General features: G+C 45.8%; 1 protein-coding gene across 1 annotated transcript in view; it reads right to left on the bottom strand.

Annotated features, from left to right (window-relative positions):
- LOC138498041 (uncharacterized) overlaps positions 1 to 21,469 on the bottom strand; it is a 458,173-nt gene that overhangs the window by 132,775 nt on the left and 303,929 nt on the right. The window contains exon 4 of the mRNA XM_069621879.1: positions 444 to 545. Coding sequence (XP_069477980.1) covers positions 444 to 545 — 102 coding nt within the window. The remainder of the gene's footprint in view (positions 1 to 443; positions 546 to 21,469) is intronic.

Here is a 21,469-nt window from a genome sequence, read left to right as displayed (position 1 = left end):
ATAATGTCTACCTTGGTTCTCCCCTGCAACATTTTTGATCACAGGTTAATCTAACAAATGTTTTTGTCGGGTTCCCCATAGCCCGTTTGGAGGAATGCGCTGTGGACAGTAAAGGCATTTCCTGTTGGAGGAATGAATGGTCACGACTGTAGACATTGAAAGCAAGAGTTCATTTGTTGTATTCATCCACCATGGTACTCAGCAAACATTCTATGCTCCAAAGACCATACAATAACGCTAAGAGAACAAGAATCCACAACAGAGACTAAGGGGGAAGGCTGTACAGGCCATTTGGAATAAGGGAGTAGAGGTCTTATGTAGGCACAATTAACACTGCTTGCAGGGTGCTTTGAAACATCTCGGCAAACAGTAGAAGGATTATGCTGGTAAAGAGAGGTCTAGCACACAGAGCCATATCAGAAGTGCTGAAGACTCAGCCTTACGTTGTCTCCTGAACAGAAAGCAAACAACCAGTGCCACGAGGATCACCGCCACCAGCAGAGAGGCTGAGAAAGCCATGATGACAATCCATGTGTTCTTCTCTTCTGTGGAAAAGAAGAGTAACAGTAGAGTTTAATAAATGAATCAAGCACATGTATTCATTGCTGTCACATTGCCCCTCGGTGGTTTAACCCTCACATCAGATATCTCCTCAGAGCAACTCTGCAAACATATATGTTCTCAGCTTCATGTCTCACAAAGGTGTCCTCCTCCATCAACCCAAAAGCCAACCTCCAGTCCCTTTCTGATTTCTAACTACACTTCAAGTGCTCCGCTCTTTGCTTGCATTTAGCCCACATGTTCATGTAAGTGCATGCAGACATCCTTTGGTGACAACTTGAAATGGAATACAGCATGTTTGCTCTTTTAAATCCTAGATGTTAGATCTATTAGCTATATGAAAAGAGAGGTATTTTCATGAAGGGGGCAGGTGATAGAACTGATCACTGCAGTACATTTAGACAGAAAATATTTATTTATTTATTGGTGGTTTATTAGGCGTCGACTGCGGCAGTGCTGGTTCGTAGCACCTTCAAGTTGCGGGGAAGGGCGACCTAACCTGCCACAAGCTTTGGAGTCATATTTAGATAAGGTAAGCGCTGTGGAGAGGGCAGAAAAGCAGTGATCGTTGGTACATTAAGTAGAGTGGTGACATTTCTGGTAGGACAACAGTGCAATAATAGACAAAATAAAGTTCAGGTTGGGCCAAGTGACATGTGTACAATAGGAAGAGAAACAGCATGGCAATAAGTGCGGCTCAAGGAAGACAAAGTACCAAGGACAGGTGATTGAGAATCTATCATAGATTATACTGCACACATGCTCATTCTGCCCACTTTTCTTGCACCTAAGCCTCTTCAGTCCTATGACTTGGGCATCCCCTTATGGATCAGCCTTGAAGCAGGACCCCTGTCTCTACCATAAAGCTTGAAATACTATGCTCAGAACTGGCAGAGCCAGGAGGGGGTGGGGGTGGGGATAAAGGGGGCGCTGCCCACCCCCTTCCATCCAGTGCCCAATGTGCCCCCAGCCTCCTGCTAGTCCCCTATCAGCCACCCCCCAGCAGCCCATTCCCAGGCCTGCCTCCCAACCCTGCCACCCCTGGCTCTGCAAAGGATTGTCCTTTTTTCTGTCAGAAGTGGTAAAAAATACATACACAAATAACACACAACACCATAGATGCACTCGAAGGCCATTTTGCTGCACTGTAGCTGGGCCAGTATGGATTGATGCCCACCTGTTAGAGTAGAAGAAGAAGGAGGAAGACCTGTGTACAGGCGTGTTATAAATGACATATCATATCATATCATGCATCCTGGAAACAGGCCCGGCATAGGAGCAAGGCAGAAAGGTCTTCAGGCTGTCATCCAATGAAATCTCTGAAGAGCAGATGCCGATTACAGATGACCTCCACATGATTGTCAGACCATCAGAGATGACTAGCAGGAATGCTGCATCAGAGATGACTAGCAGGAATGCTGGCACAGTTTTGGCACAGACATCTGACACCCCCCCACCCCTCAAAATCATGATGGTGCCTTGTTCGTGACTTGAACCTCCTTTCTGAGCATTGTCACCCTGGCAGACAGTGAAACCAAAGCCAACACTTTCCAAAATTCAAGGAGGTCCTTGTCCCAAGGCATCCACGTAGGCCTGCCAAAATACCAGCACAACATGCACAATATCAACTTTGTAAAGGAAACGTTCCATTGCATTTCTGGCTTCCCCAGTGTTGCTGTTGCTATTGACTGCACCTGTGTTGCCCTCATTCCAACAACGCCGGAGAGAAATTGTACAGCAATAAACCAACGCAGCAAACTGTAAACAATGACATGGTGTGTGATGGAGCAAGACTCATCATGCACACTTCCTGCCGTGCATCACAATAAGCCCAACCAAGGGAGAACATAAAGAGAGGACATGGCCGCCCCGGTTCCAGCATGGAACATAAAGAGAGGACATGGCCGCCCGGGTTCAAGCATGGAACATAAAGAGAGGACATGGCCGCCCCGTTTCCAGCATGGAACATAAAGAGAGGACATGGCCGCCCCGGTTCCAGCATGGAACATAAAGAGAGGACATGGCCGCCCCGGTTCCAGCATGGAACATAAAGAGAGGACATGGCCGCCCCGGTTCCAGCATGGAGCATAAAGAGAGGACATGGCCGTCCCTGTTCAAGCATGGAACATAAAGAGAGGACATGGCCGCCCCGGTTCCAGCATGGAACATAAAGAGAGGACATGGCCGTCCCTGTTCAAGCATGGAACATAAAGAGAGGACATGGCCGCCCCGGTTCCAGCATGGAACATAAAGAGAGGACATGGCCGCCCCTGTTCCAGCATGGAACATAAAGAGAGGACATGGCCGCCCCGGTTCCAGCATGGAACATAAAGAGAGGACATGGCCGCCCCGGTTCCAGCATGGAACATAAAGAGAGGACATGACCGTCCCTGTTCCAGCATGGAACATAAAGAGAGGACATGGCCGTCCCTGTTCCAGAGGACATGGCCGTCCCTGTTCCAGCATGGAACATAAAGAGAGGACATGGCCGTCCCTGTTCCAGCATGGAACATAAAGAGAGGACATGGCCGCCCCGGTTCCAGCATGGTACATAAAGAGAGGACATGGCCGCCCCGGTTCCAGCATGGAACATAAAGAGAGGACATGACCGTCCCTGTTCCAGCATGGAACATAAAGAGAGGACATGGCCGTCCCTGTTCCAGAGGACATGGCCGTCCCTGTTCCAGCATGGAACATAAAGAGAGGACATGGCCGTCCCTGTTCCAGCATGGAACATAAAGAGAGGACATGGCCGCCCCGGTTCCAGCATGGTACATAAAGAGAGGACATGGCCGCCCCGGTTCCAGCATGGAACATAAAGAGAGGACATGGCCGCCCCGGTTCCAGCATGGAACATAAAGAGAGGACATGACCGTCCCTGTTCCAGCATGGAACATAAAGAGAGGACATGGCCGTCCCTGTTCCAGCATGAAACATAAAGAGAAGACATGGCTGTCCCTGTTCCAGCATGGAACATAAAGAGAGGACATGGCCGCCCCGGTTCCAGCATGGAACATAAAGAGAGGACATGGCCGTCCCTGTTCAAGCAGGGAACATAAAGAAGAGGACATGGCCGTCCCTGTTCCAGCATGGCCAATCATGCTTCATTGAACCAAGCTACACAACAGGCCTCATTTCTTTTGTTTCCCAAATGTGATTAACATCTCGTTGCGCATCATTGTGACCAGTTAAGGTTACCCATATCACTAGCCGCGTGGCCCCCATCTGATGGACTTCAAGTTATCACTGTGGCCTCATTTGTTATACTACACACTATGACCATCATTGGATCCCTTTGTACTACGTCCCCCGTGACCCTCATTTAACTGATTTCAGGTTATGCGCTATGCATTTGTTTAATGCCCTCATTTGATTAATTAATGTTACTCACTCTGCAATGTCTTTTTACCTATCATTGCAAACTCTCTTTGATGAATGAATGCTGCTCACTTTGTGACTATCATCTCATGTGTTCATTACTCACTGTGAGCCTCCTTGAGTTAATCTGTTGTCGCACATCACTGTGGCACTCCTTTGATTAATCTGTAGCTCTAGACATTGCATTTAGGTTGCTAGAGGCTCTGTTTGCTTTTTGGCCACTAGAAGCCATGTACTTATGTCACTAGTGGCTTTTTATCTTGCAGTTGGTTGCTAGTACCCTACCAGTGCATCTCTAGACAGCCACTTCGTCTGTGAACCCTGAGTCCCCAAATTCTCATCGTACTACTCACAGCTCTCGCCCTATCCTTGTCCCAGTCTCCAGGCCCACTGTGACAGAAGCATACAATTTCTCACCCTTAATTCTACCCAATAGCTGTCTTTCGCATCATTGACAAAGGTTATTTGGGCCATCAACTGTGATCCAACCTCCTCTATCCCTCTTGCCTTCCCACCCAAGCACAACTCCCCCCTCCTCCCATACTACCCTTACCCGTGCATTATCGAACAGCTAAGGCCTTCCTCTCTAACCCCTTTGACTCACACAATCCCCAGAGTGCAGTCATGGGCATCGCAGTATCTTGCTGCCCTACACATCAACTCTGCTGTCTTTGTTCACTCTCCTTGGGTAGATGCGAGGGAGGGCAGTGTTTATTTAATGAACATTATGGGCAACCCCTCTACCCTCCTTCCGCTATATAAGACTTCTTCCATTACCTGTTAGAAAAAAGATGCCACTGCATCAAGCACACATTACCAGTAGAGTTGGTGAACAGTAGAGTTGCTGGGGTTTACAAGAGACACTTCCCCTAGTAACTTATTAATTGCCTAAGACGGTGAATGCTTGTGTAGAGATTATGCTAGCCTACATTTTACAGGTTTATTCATGTGTACGATGTTCCTCAACAAAAATAAAATATTTCTTTCCCTTTCCAACATGTGCAAGCATTGTTAAATCCCTTTTATTTTTCTTTCATATCATGAATAGCGTACTCATGATATATTCATTAGGTGTTGAGTTTACTTAACCATTCACATTTGTTTCTAGACAACTAGACACAGATCGACAGTCTGGGCTGTGGGATGTGTTTCAGGAGATGGAAGGAAGGACCCAGGAGGAGAGTGATGTCTTAGCATTCCCACCATGTTAAACCCACTTTGAGCGTGACATTAGGAAGTATGGGCTGTGGGTGGTGCATCAGGAGGTGGAAGGAAGGACCCAGAGGAGACTGACGTCTGAGCATCCCCACCATCTTACCTTGCACTAGTGTGGAGGCAGTAGTGTTTGCAGAATCCTGATGGAGCTGCCCACGTGCAGCCCTACTTATCACATCCCATGGTACATTTCTTTGAAATGCCACAGCTGCCGCTTTAGCTCTGACGACATGTCCTTGCAGCTGTTTTCCCGGTAGCTTGTAGGATTTGGAAAATTGCTGCCACCATCCACCTGGCCAGAAAAACCTTGGAAGCTTGGGCTCCTGGTGAGGAGCCCCCAAAGGTGATGAACAGTGCGTCAGATTTTCTGAAAGGCTTGGCTCTGTCTAATGTGATGAATTCAATGTAGTCATCACCGTTTTCCCAGCAGTGACCTCCTTCCACGCGGCCAGGGATGGCTGCCACTACCTGTTCGTGTTCTGGGGGTGGCTATATGATGGAGGATAACATGGGGGAGACAACCTCAGGGAGATGTCCTGGATCCTTTTGATGAGACATGGCCTCAACCACTTTTCCTTGAGTAAAACCCTCCAACACCTGATACCCTCATGGCATATTGTCACAGAGCTCCTCATCTTCCTACGAAGGGTATTGAAAACGTTTTCCCAAGATCCATAGGCCAACCTTCCAACTCTGATCTGCCTTGTGAAACTTATGAAACCGCCTTCTCCAGTTCCACCTTCCAATCGTCCAGGACTGACATGCCCTTGAAAACCATTAAGAATGTTTTCCCAAGTTTATTGTGCAAATTGTCAAGAATGAACTTCCTTTCCCAGAATTACTTAAATACTGGGATGAGTAAAAGGAACAGGGCAATGTGAAATTAACAGAGCAGAAGCAGAAATCTGAGGTCTGCTGCTGGCAGGCGAGAGCTGCACATCTGTGTGCGGATCGAGAGACTGAAAGGCTGGGACCGGTAGGAAAATCAGAGGTCCAAAAACAGTATACCCCTCTACCTGGTATTTGCCAATAAAGAGACAACACAGAGTGGATGGTGGTATGCCAAATGCAAGGTAAACCAGCTTTATTGGATGTATGCAAAGCTGGGCAGAAAACAAGATGAACAGCAAAGCTCTCTCTCAAATCCTTCACTACGTTTGAACAGAAAACACAGTTTATATAAGGCAAATGAGTCATCCTGATGCCATCATAATCACTGAGCTATGAAAACCTATCTCTACTCCTCATTGGTCCTAATTGCTAAGCTACATATAGTATCTATAGGATTGGGCAACTCTCTATTTTAGGTCCCACCCATAAAACATCCCATAACAATGTACAACCTCCTCATGCTTGAATATTATTGGTAAGCTCTAAATTACTTCTGCGATGAAAAGGACATATGCTTATCGGTTAACATGCGGTCACACTCTCGGTGAACTGGCTGCATAATGACATGTGTATGCAGATGGGAGGAGAGGACAAGCGTATCAACTTTGTTCTTTATTAATTAAATAAAACAGCCCATGTTATCTCTGCCATGATGTCTCTGAGTTTCAAGGACTTTGTCATGCTGCTTTCACTATGTGAATACTGTGTTGCCGTAATTAATTTGTCTCTTTAGCCGCATTTACGCATCCCTGTCATGCCTAGCAGATTGCTTAAGACATTAATCTGTCAGTTACTTAGGAAATTTCCTGAGCTGCTCCGTTCATCCCATGGACTTCAAATAGTCTGCTGTGTTGTCTTAACTGATTTACCTTAATGGTTGAACACTCTGTGCCCAGATACTGGTATCTTGTTCTGTTATGTAAACTTGGTGTCCTCAGCTTTTGACATTCCTTTGAGGCAGCTACCATCCAGCCGCTGCAGAATCTTCCCTGAATTAAATGTATTTGTGTCAAATAGCGTGCTTAGCTGCGAGACCTCTATAAGGTAGAGGCTTTATTCTCTGCTGTGCTTGTGCAGTTTAACATGGCAACTGCTTGTCACGTTTTTATCCTCTGCAGGACACAGTTGCTTTGCTATCTACCGATTTCCTGGTGCATCACTGTCACATTATTTCCCTTCCGTTGGGTAGCAGCAACCTTATCTACCTACAATTTTCTGTCCTAGTTGTGTAGTGAGCCCCTATCTTGTGTACACGCCTTCCTGTCACCTAATCTATGCTATTTTAAAACACACTAATTGTGCAAGCTAATGCCTTATCTGTTCTCTACTTGTGTAGTGCAAAATAACTATTCGTTGTGCCAGCTGCATTTCCAGGAGAATTTAAAGTGCATTTTCAAATGTGTCCTTTCTTATCTTATAATTTTGTTTCTTCTGAGGAAGGTAGGGGGCAGAGCTTGAACATGCTCTCTAGTCAATAGCTGCCCCACTACTTTCCCATCTCTGGTTGAGTCATCGACCACTCCTTCATTTTGTCTCATCATATTATAGCCATCCTTGGGCAGCCACACTCTGGTGAACCCCCTCAAGTTCTGCTGGACTGCATGTCATAAGCCAGCACTTGCCATTCTCGTCACATTTCATCTAGTCTCATTGTAATTATGGGTATTTTTGGGCATGTAAACAATGCTCCAGGTTATCTAACTGACTGACCCAATGGGTGCATGAGACAGTAAACGTCGTCATCAGTTTGAGTGTACTGATGTACGGTGTCAGCCACATTTACCATTACTGTCATTTGTAGTGCCTTCTTGTCAGTCTTTTCACATTGGCTTATTGCTATTCTCAAGATGCAAAAAGCCATTAGGACCAGTACCAATATTGCTAACAGAAATTTGAATGCATCTGTCAGCCAGGTAGGCATCCAGGAGAATAGATAACTGAACCAGCTATTGTCCTCAATGTCATCCACTTCCTCCTCCATTTTATTGTGCAGCTCTTTCAAGGACTATATGGCCTCTGTCATAATTTGGCAGTTAGTGAGATACTTCATCATGGCCGATTGTCCCTGAAATTGTCCTCTGGTCTGCATACTGCGAGATGCACCAAGCAGTGTGCTCTGTACTCAGGTACTTCTTGAGGTATAACTACTTGAGAAGCTGTCATGGCATAGGGAATAAGTGAGGAAACAAAGCAGCGTTCCCTTGATCTCTCTCCCCTCACCTTCTTCACTGAACTATACCATGTGTTTCGTTCAATATTTATGAGATTGTCAAAATACCTTTTCATGTAATATTACAAAGGGTACATTCTCCCCATCATGTGCGTGTGGGTATGTACAGAAACGTGGCCCTATCTTTGCGCACACTCCTTCCTCCACGGCTGTGAGGAGATCCAGAACATACCTGTTCTGTAGCGTCATCAATCTGACCGTTCTTAACTCCTCCTTGATGGCATTGAAGCCTTTTATTGTGGAATTAATAGTTTGTAACAGTTTCCACCCAGTTATCTGGATCCAGTGTGCATTTGCTGCTGCTTGCAGTCCAGGCATTAGAAAGTATGTGAAGAATGTTGTTGCTTTATCAAATAATTTATGAATCTCTGTGATTTCTTCGAATGCAGCATTGGCTTCCTTGGAAAAATAGTTTGTTATTTTTGTGCGTTTTAGGCATAGGAATCTTTTCTTCCTGTTGTGTGCCATTGAAGGAAAAGTCCCAATGTCAATCTCACTTTGTGGTATTACCAGTGCTGGTGCATTTAGTAGCTATATTATACATATGCCACCCCAGTTGGGTGGAAGCTGCATATAAGCTCTTATACCGCAGGCCCAGAAATGGTCCATTAGTATAGCTGTGCCAACTTTCATACATGGTAAATCCTTGAAACGTTTGCTCCCTTTATTGTTACCAAGCTTTTCTGAACCACTATTTCTAAAGCATAATGTCAGTGCTTTGGTTATGGGTAGTGGTCCTGCTTCATCTTCCACCCATGTTAAAAATTAGGCAGTTTGTGTCCATTCCTCACGGCACTCTCTGTCTGCGTTTTTTATCACTTCTATTGGTGCAGTCCATCTGCCTCTGCTTTGCATCCCATTATTCCATCAACCCATCCTCCCGAGGAATTAACTTTCCCTATTATTTGCAATTGTGGTCTGCCGGCACAATGAGGTATCAAATTAAACTAGGCATCTGTACACCTTAATATTTGGTGACCCACTACTTCGACATCTCCTCTTTTTGGACCTGATAGTATGTACTTGAGCACCTTACTTTTCTTCTTATATTCTTCATCATGTGTATCTCTTTTACATAGTTGTCTACGTATGGGAATTCTGATCCTGTGAGATACTTCATCATGACCGATTGTCCCTGAAATTGTCCTCTGGTCTGGCATACTGCGAGATGTACCAAGCAGTGTGCTCTGTACTTAGGTACTTCTTGAGATATAAATACTCGAGAGGCTGGCATGGCATAGGGGATAAGTGAGCCAACAAAGCAGCTTTCCCTTTATCTCTCTCTCCCCACCTTCTCCACTGAACTATACCATGAGTTTCGTTCAATATTTATGGGATGGTCAAAATACCTTTTCATGTAATATTCATTATCTGCAATACTTCTCCTAGCCCTTACTGTCGCCAAACCTGCGCGGAATATCATTTCCTGCTCTAACTGGAAAGCTACTTGTTTTTTAACTTCTTCACTAACATTATGCCATAGGGACACATTTATCTTATCATAATCAGCCAACTGCAGTGTGAGATAAAATAAGAAATATAAACAACAAAAGAGAAAGGAAAACAGAAGGACCGCACTACCCATGATGTTAGTTGTTTGTAGATGCGTCCTGCAGCTAATTGATCGGGGTACTAAGAGATCAGGAACATACGCATATGAAAACATTTGTACAGTTTACTTAGTACCGGGCAATAGTAGATTATCATTTTTCAATGAGGAGTGAGTCGAGCTGTATATACCTTTTTCAAAGCATTTGCAACCAATTATAATGAAAATAATAAACCATTTTGACTATTATGTGGTTCATTGATGAAGAATATAAAAATATAAAAATAGTGGCGATAAAAAATTAAAATATAAAAATGTGGAAGATAAAAAATTGTCCAAATAAAAATGTAAAGATAGAAAAGTAGAAAAAACTGTCCGTTATAGATGTAAGCTCTTATGAAAAATAGTCCTTAATACTGTGCTGGTGATATATTCAAAATGTCCTCAGCATCAACTCCTTTCTTACAGTTCCAGTGATAGTTCAGCCTCAATGTTCCTCAAGTGGTGCAACCTAATTCATATTTCTTGCGTTCTCGAGTTCCTTTTTCTCATCAATTTCTTGTTCAGCATGCACTTTGGCTCTGGTCCTGGGTCTTTGTTTGTTCTCTTCTCCCTCCGGATCCTGGTAGTTGGGCAGGGAGGCTGCACTCTTGTATGGTTTTACATCGGTAAGGTGGACCCATGCCTTCTTGTCATGCAACTTTACTGATGTAGGGAAAAATGAGTCACAATATGGTGATGAGTGAACCTTGGGTGGTGCCACGTTCGCACATCGTTGCAGCACAGCATGAGGTCGACAGGGAAAAGTTTGAGAGGTGAAATACCTGTGGCAGTATGCAGTTCTGTATCGTCTTCTTCTGTGTTTTTTGAGATACCTCCCTGCCTTTCCTTTACCTGTCGAGAAATGAAAGAGAGAGATTTAGACATGGACATCAAATAGTCATGTAACTCATTTCCTAACACAGTTGCAGTGTTTAGGGCATCTGTCTACGACCTGTCACCAACTCATGAGGAGTCAGGGGATGGTCTGAGCCTGGCTGTTTGTGTAGGGCAAAAAGAGCCAGCTAAAGGCAATACATCCAGTCCTTATGCAGCGTGCCACGCAATCTTGCTATGCGGTCTTTCAGAAGGCCATTGAGGCGCTTCAAAACACCATTCGCTTGTGGGTAGTAGTGTTAGGCAGAATTGCATGCAGTACCCTCTGGGACCACCACACACAATTAGGACTACAGGTGTAAGTCAAATTAACCTTTGGTATAAGTCTGTACCACAGTTTTTGGTAGCGAGCTGAGCAGCCAGGCTTATCTCAAGAGTGAATGAAGCAGGACAAGAAGTTACACAGAGGTCTTTCAATCACAGTGGTTCAAGTAGACACTTATACTCAAGGTTTCTTGGTAAAACACTTATCTAATTTATTACACAATCATTTACAAAACATTTCACTAGAAGGAGGCAACTTAATATTATAAACCAATACACTTCAATACAAAACTAGCTTCAGTTCACCAGAAGAGTTTGATTCAAGTCAATAGGCCTAGGCCAAAGTCAATGGGCTAGTGTTCTGGATAGGAAAGAGCAGTTCTGGTATCAAACGGTAAAGTCTTTGCGAAAGTTCTCAGAAGTAGTTTAGGTGAAAAAAAATAATTTGTTGGGTCACAAGCTGATTATGCCTGCAAGTTGGGAAAGTTTCACAAACTTTCACTGCAAGAGTGGCGTTCTCTGAATCGGGTTGACACAGTACCTTAGTATGAAGAAACAAATGCAGCTGAAGTCGTTGGTTCCTGGCAGTTCCTGCAGATCTCACTGTTCCTGAGCCTCAGTCGTGCGGACAAGAGGGAGGACGTCGGGGGACTCCTGCACTGCACGGGATCGTCGGAAAACGCAAACAAAATGGTGTCGCTTCAGTTCGAGTAGCTATTCTTCAAGCACATAAGCCGGTGTCCTTCCCCCTGGTTAATCCTAACTAGCTTTGAGAATGATATCCAGGTGGCTTACGAGTTGATTGGTCCCACCAACTCAAAGTGAGAAGTCGTCCTTGAAGGGGATCTCTGTCGAGATGAACTTGGCAATTCGGACCTGCAGCAGACCTTCAAGGGGCAAACCAATGGTCCAGGAGTTGCAGCAGCCGTCCTCTTCCAGCTCGTCTTCGTTTCTTTTGTTCCAGTGGTCGACTCTGCTTTCCAGTCCAAGAGAGTTGCCTTTTAAACAGTTCTCTCTCTTTCATACCAGCCTAGCTGTCACTCACCCAGCAGGGTGGCTGTCCTTGCTGGACAGTCAGCCAGCCAATCACGCCAGAGTGCATTTGGGTCTCCTAGGAGACTAAGAACATGGGAGTTTCGGGCACCTCCCTCACTTCCTGCCTACCCCAGACACTCAGACGCCAGAGGCGGTCTTCAGTCCTGGACCCGCCAAAGGCATACGAACAAAGGGACCATACCTGGTTTAGAGCGCAGAGACAAACACTAGAAGGACCTTTCCAAAAAGAAATGGTGAAAAAAGGAGACCGGGACCGGTTTAAACAAAGGGGTTTAAGGCGCCATCTTGACAAACATTGCTCCCGTGATTTTTAGCTACCGGTGTTTGCGGTCGGGAAAAATCATGGTAGTTCGTTCTAAAACCACTGCCACCAACCTTTTCAATCGGAAAGGGTAGCATTTGACTGCTACATGAGTAGTTAGACACAGGGGATACTAGGTAACCCCTCCAGCACTCCATTGTAAGATGGGGTGTGCTGGGTCTACAAATTTGGAAAGATTAGCAAAGTCAATTTCACCTTACATTCTCTGGGAAACAGTAGTTTATCCAAGAGAAGGTATTTAAACCTTTGGGAAGTCTAAAGGACATCCCTGTGTCACTGCACTGAGGGTGCTGTGTAACACACATTAAAACATGATGCCAATGGAGTTATCTTTAAACTCCATAACACAAAGAAATAAACATAGAAAACAAACAGAATTAAAAAGTAAAGAGTCCCAAAGTTCAGCAAAAGAGCTGGGGGTCTCTAAGGTAGAGAGGAATTAGCACATTTTGAGAATTCTCCCTAACAAGTAGGGCGAACAGAGTTTATTTCTAATACCTAATAGGGATGTTATTTTTGCAAAGAGCTCATTTGTGAAATGAGGTCCATTATCAGATCTCAGCACCTCAAACACTCCGCATCAGAGGAACACTGTGTGCGCCAGGAATTACGCTGCTGACATGGCATCTGGGTGGGTGCATGATCCTGCTTCTATCCATCTGGAGAAAGGACACATCACCACAATTGCATATTTGTATCTCCTGCACGCTTGGGCCGAATCAATGTAATCCACATGCAGGTGTCTGAATGGGCCAGTTGTTCTGGGTATTGTACCTCTCAGGGTCCTAAGTGTATGGCCTGCTGTATATTTCTGACAAGTTGCACAATTGATAATGAAGTTAGTCACGTGTTCGTGCAGGTTGGGCACAAACCACTCACTGGAAATCTGCACTGCAATGCACTCCTTGCAAATATGTGTTGGGTAGTGTAACTGTTCCAGTGCTACTGTGAGTAATTCTAGTGGCATTACACACTTTCCTGTGTTTCCCTGTAGCCACAGAAGATCCATGGGTCACAATGAACAGCCTCTTTTTTTCTCCACAATTTCTGCTCTTCTGGTAATGCTCGCCATTGTATCTCTATTAACTGTGCTATTGGCAGTCTATTGTAACTTTTTTGCATGGACTTTGGTACCTCCACTATGTCTGGCAAATACACCGGTCATTTGGCCTCGGTATCTGCTGCTGCGTTTCCGCAGGACATCAAGTAGGAGCCTCTGGTATTTGCTAAGCATTTTACCAGAGCGACCTCTGATGGTTTCCATAATGCAGAAATCAGTTTTTCTAACAGTGCGCATACTGCACAGGTGTACCGTCAGCGCACAGGAAACCCCTCCTGATCCACCGTGACAGTCCACAATGCTCTGTGGACATCACATAGGTGGAATCAGAGTACACCGTAACTTCCTCATCTTTACGTCTCTCTAGTGCCATAATCATTGCCACTAATTCTGCTGCTTGTGCCGAAAAATGTGCAGGTAGTCTTATGCTTTCAACAGTCTCAAACTCTCCAGTTTCTTTTGCTCTTACTACTGCAGCTCCTGTCATTTTTGTTCCTGAATTTGTGTCTATTGTTGAACTGCCATCAACAAACACTTTTACTCCTGTTTCTAAGGCCACCTCCTTGGCGCTCGGTATCTCATCATAATAATCTGTGTATGTTGTGCAGTCATGGACATAATCATCCTCCTCCACCGGCTTTGCTATATATTTTGCTGGATTTCCACATGGCATCTAACAATCTTAATAGATGGATTTGTTAGAATGACCTCATATCCTGAGGCCCTTTGTGTAGTCAATGTGCTTAGAGGCTTCTCAAGTATTGCAAAAAGTGCATGTTCCACGTATAATGTTACCGAGCAGCCCATCATCACAGGGGATGATTTCTCAACTGGGAATGCTGCTGCAGACAAAGCTTGTTCACATGGGTAATGCCCTTTCATTACTGGGTCTAACAACCAGCTGTAATAGAGAGACCATGTCTAGACAGACACTCACCGACATCCTCTTTGTCGTTCCCTCGCCTGCTCTATGGACTCTTCATATGGTCTCTGTGCTCTCTTTCTCTTCTTCTTCCATTAATGGTGGCACCCACTGGGAGGCCCTCCTGGCCCCCTTCCACTCCTCTAAATTCATCATTAATGTTTACCTGAATGGCACCGTCTTGGTCCAATGCCCTCAGGCCAACCTTCTCCTCTTTGATAGACGCTTCCAGCGCCTCATCAATTTCCTTTCTTCTCCAGCTGTCCCTTGTCTCCCTTCCTTAGCTTCCTTGCCTCCCCCCTCTGCCTCCTCCTTGGCTACCTTGCCCTCTCCTCCTTCCTCTCGTTTGGGCTCTATCTACACCTCCTTCTTCTATACCTCTGCAGGGTGTACCTCTGATCTGTAGCCCTTCCCGGAAGTCCTTCAAGGAAGTCCTTCAAGGATGGTAACCTTCTCCACATTTCCACGCTCAACTCCCGCTCAGCCGTCAAACACTCCTCTGACATCTGCTGCCTCGGTCTCACCGAGACATGGTTCACGGCTAGCTCTGTCACGCGCTTTGACACTCTCCTCCCTGATGGCTACAAATCCTCTGTGCGCACAGATCTAACAGTTCCGGAGGGGTGTAGCCCTGATCTTCCCAGAGTGTATCCCTGCCTCTGTCATTACCATGCATGCCTACTCATCTTTCGAATGCCTTGTCTGCAGACTTTCTCTCTCTCCTGGCCACTCTCTTACCGTGGCTACTATTTATCAACCACCTGGTCAGATCACCTCCTTCCTCTTTGAGTGGGCGGACCACTCCTCCTCCCTCCTGGCCTCAACCACTCAAAGTCTGCTTCTTGGGGACCTCAACATCCATCAGGATGCTCCCTGTTGCTCCTCTGGACTCTTGCGCGACATCTGCGATTCTCTCTCTCTTTCTATTCTCCCTTCTGGCCCGACACACTCTGCAGGGTACACGCTGGATGTTTTGATATCCTCTCCATCCCTCTGACCACTCCTTTCACCTATCTCTCCCTCACTACCCCTCTGGCCAAGCTAACTCCAACACTGCCACCTACCTTCTCAGTCATCCGACCCATGAAGTGTGAGTCAGTTGAGGCTTTCGCTGCCACTTTCTCTCCCACTCCTCCTCTGGCTGACTCACATTCTGACGCAGCCCTTTCCATGCTCTACTCTTCTATCTCTAATACTTTTGATGTTCTTGCCCCTGTCATGAGGATCTGCCTGAAGCCCAAAGCCAAGTGCAACTCTTGGTACAACTCTGACCTAGCCACCCTTAAACGCAAGGGTAGGGTGGCAGAGAGGAAATGGCAGTCCTCTTGTACATCCTCTGATAAACTGGCCTGCCGCCTGCTCCAAAGGCAATACTGGCTCCTTGTCCGTACTAAGAAGAGAGCCCACATCCAAGCCCATGCCTCTGCGGCATCTAACAACTCGGCCGAGCTCTTTAAAATCTGCAAGGAGCTGGCCAACCCTGGTGCAACCTCTACCTCTCCTGTCGCCTCCCAGGACCTTTGCCTCTCACTTCATCTCAAAAACCCAGAACATCCTGTTCACCCTCTCGTCCTCTCCTCCTCTCCCCCCTTCTCTCTCTACTACCTCTGGCCCTCCTACAGCCGCCCCGCTATTTCTCTTCCTTTCCTCGGTTCTCCCCTTATGAGACTTCTAGACAAGTCAGATCTATGAAAGTTTTGTCAAAACAGGTTCTTCCCTGTTCGGCCAAAACCATCAAGGACCACATTGACACCCTTGCTCCTGCCCTGGCTGTCTTTGGCAACCTCTCCTTCGCCTCTGTAGCCTTCCCTTCCCCTCTGAAGCACTCCCCTGTGCACCCTCTTCTCAAGAAATCCACTGCCGACCCTTCATGCCCAGATATATCTATCGCCCGATCCCCATCACTACTTTTCTGGGAAAACTCCTGGAAAAGCTGACCATCTCCCAGCTTAATCTTCACACCGATTTTTTTGGTTGTCTCCACGACCATTGTTAGGGAGAATTCTCTGTAAAGGCTAATTTCCCAAACCTAGTGAGTCCCCCAGCAGCTTTGCTGGATTTTTGGGGTTTATTTTTTTCTCCTGCTAAGAGTGAGACTCTTTTTCTCCGACTCTTAGACATGATTTGAGAAATCTTTTGACTTTGCAATGTGTTTATGGGCAATGGGGTATTTTACTCCATAGGGTTTCATGTAATTTTGGTAAGTGTGTTACACAGTACCCTCAGTGCAGTAACACAGGGGTGTCATAGTGACCCCCAAACATAGACTCCATACACTGGGACTGACTACTGTCTCCCAGGGCATGTAAAGTCACCATTGACTTTACTAGTCTTAAATTGTGAACAGAACCAGTACAAACCATCATATTGTGGAAGTACTGGTAGGGGTAATTAGATTGCCCCTGGGTCTGTTTTTCGAGGGGGCACTGTGCAGTCCCTCCTTGTCGAGTTTATGGCTGGTGGCAGTGGTCACCACGCAAAATATTCCACCGGAATATTTCCTATGGGATTTTCCCATTCATTTTAAACGCACCACTTTTTGGTGCAATGTTAAAGATACCGCTGGGTTATTTATTTAATATTTATTCCCCGGTTGGGTCTTTTTGCCAGGACTTGGTTTTAAAATGGTGTTTGTATTCGCCTCTGTAACTCCAACCCAAGTCGAGCCCTTTGTTCCACTTTTTGGCAGGCTTCTGCACAGAAGCCTCCAAAAGTGGTGCCACTCTGTCTGGGTCTACAGGATGTGTGAGAGGGGGGTTTAGGCACCCTGGACTGAGTTGCCTCGGCAACTCAAGTCACACTCTTGTGTGATCGGACCAGTGGTGAGCCGCCCGGCTCACCACTTAGCATGTTTGAGTGACAGCTAGGACTGGTGAATGGGGGTTTTCTGCATAAAAGCAGGGCTTTGGGGACTGGAACTTCAGAAGTCGCCACAGGACCAAAGAATCCAAAGAGGGAGAAGCTGAGCCGGCCTGCAACGACGACACCACCGGTGGAGCCCTGCTGAACTGTCTCACCACTTCCCAACGACAGAGAAGATCTTCATTCCGGAGAGTCTTCTTCCTCTGAACTGGTGAGGATAACCAGTTCACCCTCTTTTTCGCCTTCCTGGATCGTCTCGTGGTCGAATCGCCCGTGCCAAGCACCCCGGCGGCCGGATAGCCACACTTCACCGCTACCGCGAATAAAAGGGTAGTACTTTTTAACGGAGAAACTCCGCGGCTGGTTTCTTCCCTGGCAGTGCAACGACCTCCAGCTTTCCTCCACGTCGAGACCCTCTCTTCCTCTGGACGAAACGCCGACTTGCACCCGCTTCCAGGAACAACTGCCCCCGCTGGAGCTTCCTCACCATTTCAGGTACTGAGTCCCGCCTGGTCTCCCTTGCAACAGACTGTTCGAGGTGTCCCGTAAATCCTTGACTTTCTATCCTGGGGTGACTTGGGACCTGCTACTTAACTTTTCCTGACTTGATCCAACCCTTTTTGAACTATCTGCAAAAACACTTTAAAAGTACTATACAACTGTGTGATCTTGAACACATTCCGCCTTGCTCTCTCCAAGAGTGGGCCTGGCCTACGACCTTCTTGCTCCTCAGTAGACTCTGCCTTTTCTGACTTGCTCTGGTTCTCTTAAAGTGTTGGTATTGTGTATGTTCCTAACTATGCCTTTTTCCCTCCCTTTTTATTTAACTTATTGGAGTGCCATCTTAGGTTAAGCGCTCACCTCTGTCTGAAAATAAGTGGTGTTTTAACTAAGACTTGTTCAATAAGTAATCCGGGATGTATATATATTAATAGTGACTGTGTTTGAACTTGCTTGCCGTATTAGTGTTAGTGTATTTTATAAAGTGTGTTTTTAAATAACTAATTATATACTTTTATACCAAAGCTCTGGTCAGTGTTTGCTTGTGCTACTGTATTTTGGTACCTATCTTGTATACTCTATATACTGTCTAACTCTTCTTGAGAGAAGTCCGGCTGCTCAGCCACAGCTACCAGGTAAATCTGGGTGGTACAGATTGCTACCAATTGGGTTTACTGCCAACACCTGTAGTCTTAAGCCTTTTGCAGTGGTCCCTAAGGGAAATGCACAGGTTTCTGCCTAACACTGGTGGCAACGGTGGGATTTGTATTGAGTAAACATTTTAGTGTGCTTATAGATACCTTAGTGCAACTAACCACAAAGCCTAGCACTAAAAAGTTTATTTTCTAACCTGTCAACTATGGAAAGTTATAGTCAAGAGTCCCTTGCTACAAAAATTGCTGATTGTTTAAGAGTTCTCTGTAAGCATAAGAATCTCCTGACTAAAGTCAAGAAAATTGAGCTAATAGAGGGGTTGTTAGCAAACCAAAGTCTGGATGGTGGTTCAGAGGAACCTACCACTCCAGCAAATGTGGATAACAGTAATGATATTGATATTGAGCAACGTATTGATAATCTTGAGTCAGAACCAGAAGAGGAGGGTGGGGGTGATGAAGTTGTCCCCCCTAGGCCTCTACCTGCTCTGCCAGCTGTACCTACTGGACCTTTGCCAGGTCCCACATTTAGTCCCCAATATCTGGAACTAGAGAAAATGAAACTGGAATTGGAGTTTAAGAAACTTAATACTCAAGCAGAACAAAGACACTAAGAACTGAATCAAGAACTAAGGATCAGGGAAATGGAGCTCAAACATGAGTTAGAGATGAAGAAATTGTCTGTTGAAAATGCTTCCCTCTCCGGATCCTCTAGGAGTTCCAGTCCCAAAAGACCTCGGATGCCTAAAAAGCGTGTGGGTATGTATGAGCCTAAGTTGGATGTGTTGGATTGGTTGAGTTTGTTTGAGTATAATCATGGGCTCCAGAACATTGCAGGAAAGGAGTTACTTTCCTGGTTGTTCTCTAGGCTCCCCCCTGTTGCAACTGATGTGGTAATGGAGTTAGGGGAGGAGGATAGAAAGGATTATGAGTGTATGAAGCTAGCTTTAATAGCTAGATTTGGGAAGACCCCTTCCCAGTACCTTAAGACGTTTAGGACCCTCAAAAAGAATGATGGTACCCCTTGGGCTACCTGGGTGAGTGAAAGTTTGAAACATTTAGAGGGATGGATTAAGGGTTACAAGGTGAACACTTATGAGGGACTGAGAAATCTTGGAATGTTGGAGTCAATTTATGATGCCTGCTCTCCTGAGCTCAGACAGCACTTGGCTGATTCAAGGGAATTAGATTCCAGGAAGCTAGCTAAGGCTGCTGACTTGTGGGTTGCCAACAGGGCTACTCACAAGGATTCAGGGGTCACTCAGAAAAAGGATGAGGCAGCCACCAAAAGGGAATCAAGAGACTTCTAATAGCTCCCAACCCAAAGAGGGCCCCAAACAACAAAATAAGCAGGGTAAGCCCCAGGGTAAACCACAACAGGCTAGTGTACCCTCTGGTCACAAACCAGAAGGAGGTCAGACTAAGCCACCCTTCCAGAGAGCATTTGGAACATGCTATCTCTGTGGGGCAACTGACCACATCAAAGGAGATGCCAGATGTAAAGGTAAACCTGCAGGGATCAGCACAGTCTCCTTAGCCTTCACTCCTGAGGAGGAAGTCCAAATGGTCAGTGCTCACTTTGAAGTCTTTGCTGAAGAACCTTTGGGTCTTCAAGCAAGTGTAACAGTAGAATCCATGGGTCTGGTTAGCAATCAGAATAGGAGTGTGTACAACTCCATACCAGAAAACTCTAAAGTTTATTATATGGACAGTGTTCTTGTCAATGGCCAGGATACTCCTGCCAGGCGAGACTCTGGGGCCAGCAGAACAGTAGTGGATGAAAGCTTTTTCAGTCCTGAGGATGTTGCTAAGGCACCCAAAGGTCCCACTAAGATGTCTGGAGCCCCTGTCCAAATGGTTCCAATTCTACCAGCCCTCATACAGTGTAACAACATGACAGTGATGATTCCTGTCAGTGTTCAGACTGAAGTGCCTGGGACAGTCCTGTTGGGGAATGATCTAAGGACTCTAGGAGTAGTATCCATTACCCCAGGCCTCCCAGTATGGAGAACCAGAACCTAACCAAATTGGCTAGAGAGGCCACCTTAAGGGACCACTCTAAGCATGTGGGAACCTCTACAGAGAACCCCACTACAAGCCCTGGTGTTGGTAAGTTGACCTCTGACCCAGGCAAATTTCAGGCTAAAATGTTAGGGAAATGGGAGCCCGAACCAAGCTCCATCATTATTCCCCCAGTTTTAAAGTCTGTGCATCCCCCTGCTTCTGAGGAAGAGGTGGATAGACCAACTGGACCCCTAACTAAGCCTAAGAGAACTGGTAATTCTCAGTGCTGGTGGAAAACCAGAAAAGAAAAGTCTAAGGCCAAAAACCTTCACACTGTTGGACCTTCTACTGAAGACTCCAACTCAAATCCTAATCTTGGGAGTGAAACCCCTAAAGTAGGTAAGGTTAGATCTAAGAGGAAGGAGAAGCATGTACCTTGCTTATCTCCATCCCCTCCAACCAAGAGGCCTAAAACCCAACCTTCTCCCAACAGAGAAGTGGTGAGGACCTCTGGAGGCCCCTCTAGATCTAAGGGAATCCTTTATAAGGAGCCCTTGAAAAAGTCTATCACAGGTTCAGAAGTTGTACCAACTTCTGAGGGACTGGTCAACCAGATCCCCTATAGTTTTAAAAAGAATGACGTTCCTCAAAGGGTTTGTAGGTCATATAGCTTACAAAGGAAAACCTTTGATTTCACCATTGAGCACAGGTCAGGGTGTCACCACCAAAATGCTGATGGTCTCTCTAGGATGTATGTCATCGACTAGAGGTATAAGATTCACCCAGGAGTGGATTAAATCCTCCTGTCCCTTAGTCTGGGGGGGGCGAGTGTTAGGGAGAATTCTCTGTAAAGGCTAATTTCCCAAACCTAGTGAGTCCCCCAGAAGCTTTGCTGGATTTTTGGGGTTTATTTGTTTCTCCTGCTAAGAGTGAGACTCTTTTTCTCCCACTCTTAGACATGATTTGAGATATACTTTGACTTTGTAATGTGTTTTATGGGCTATGGGGTCTTTTACTCCATAGGGTTTCATGTGGTTTTTGGAAAGTGTGTTACACAGCACCCTC

This window comes from Ambystoma mexicanum, chromosome 5q, assembly GCF_040938575.1.
Source record: "Ambystoma mexicanum isolate Mex_15411 chromosome 5q, UKY_AmexF1_1, whole genome shotgun sequence".
Lineage (NCBI taxonomy): Eukaryota > Metazoa > Chordata > Amphibia > Caudata > Ambystomatidae > Ambystoma > Ambystoma mexicanum.
Note: the sequence above shows the minus strand (reverse complement) of the source record. Positions and strands in the feature narration are given on the sequence as shown.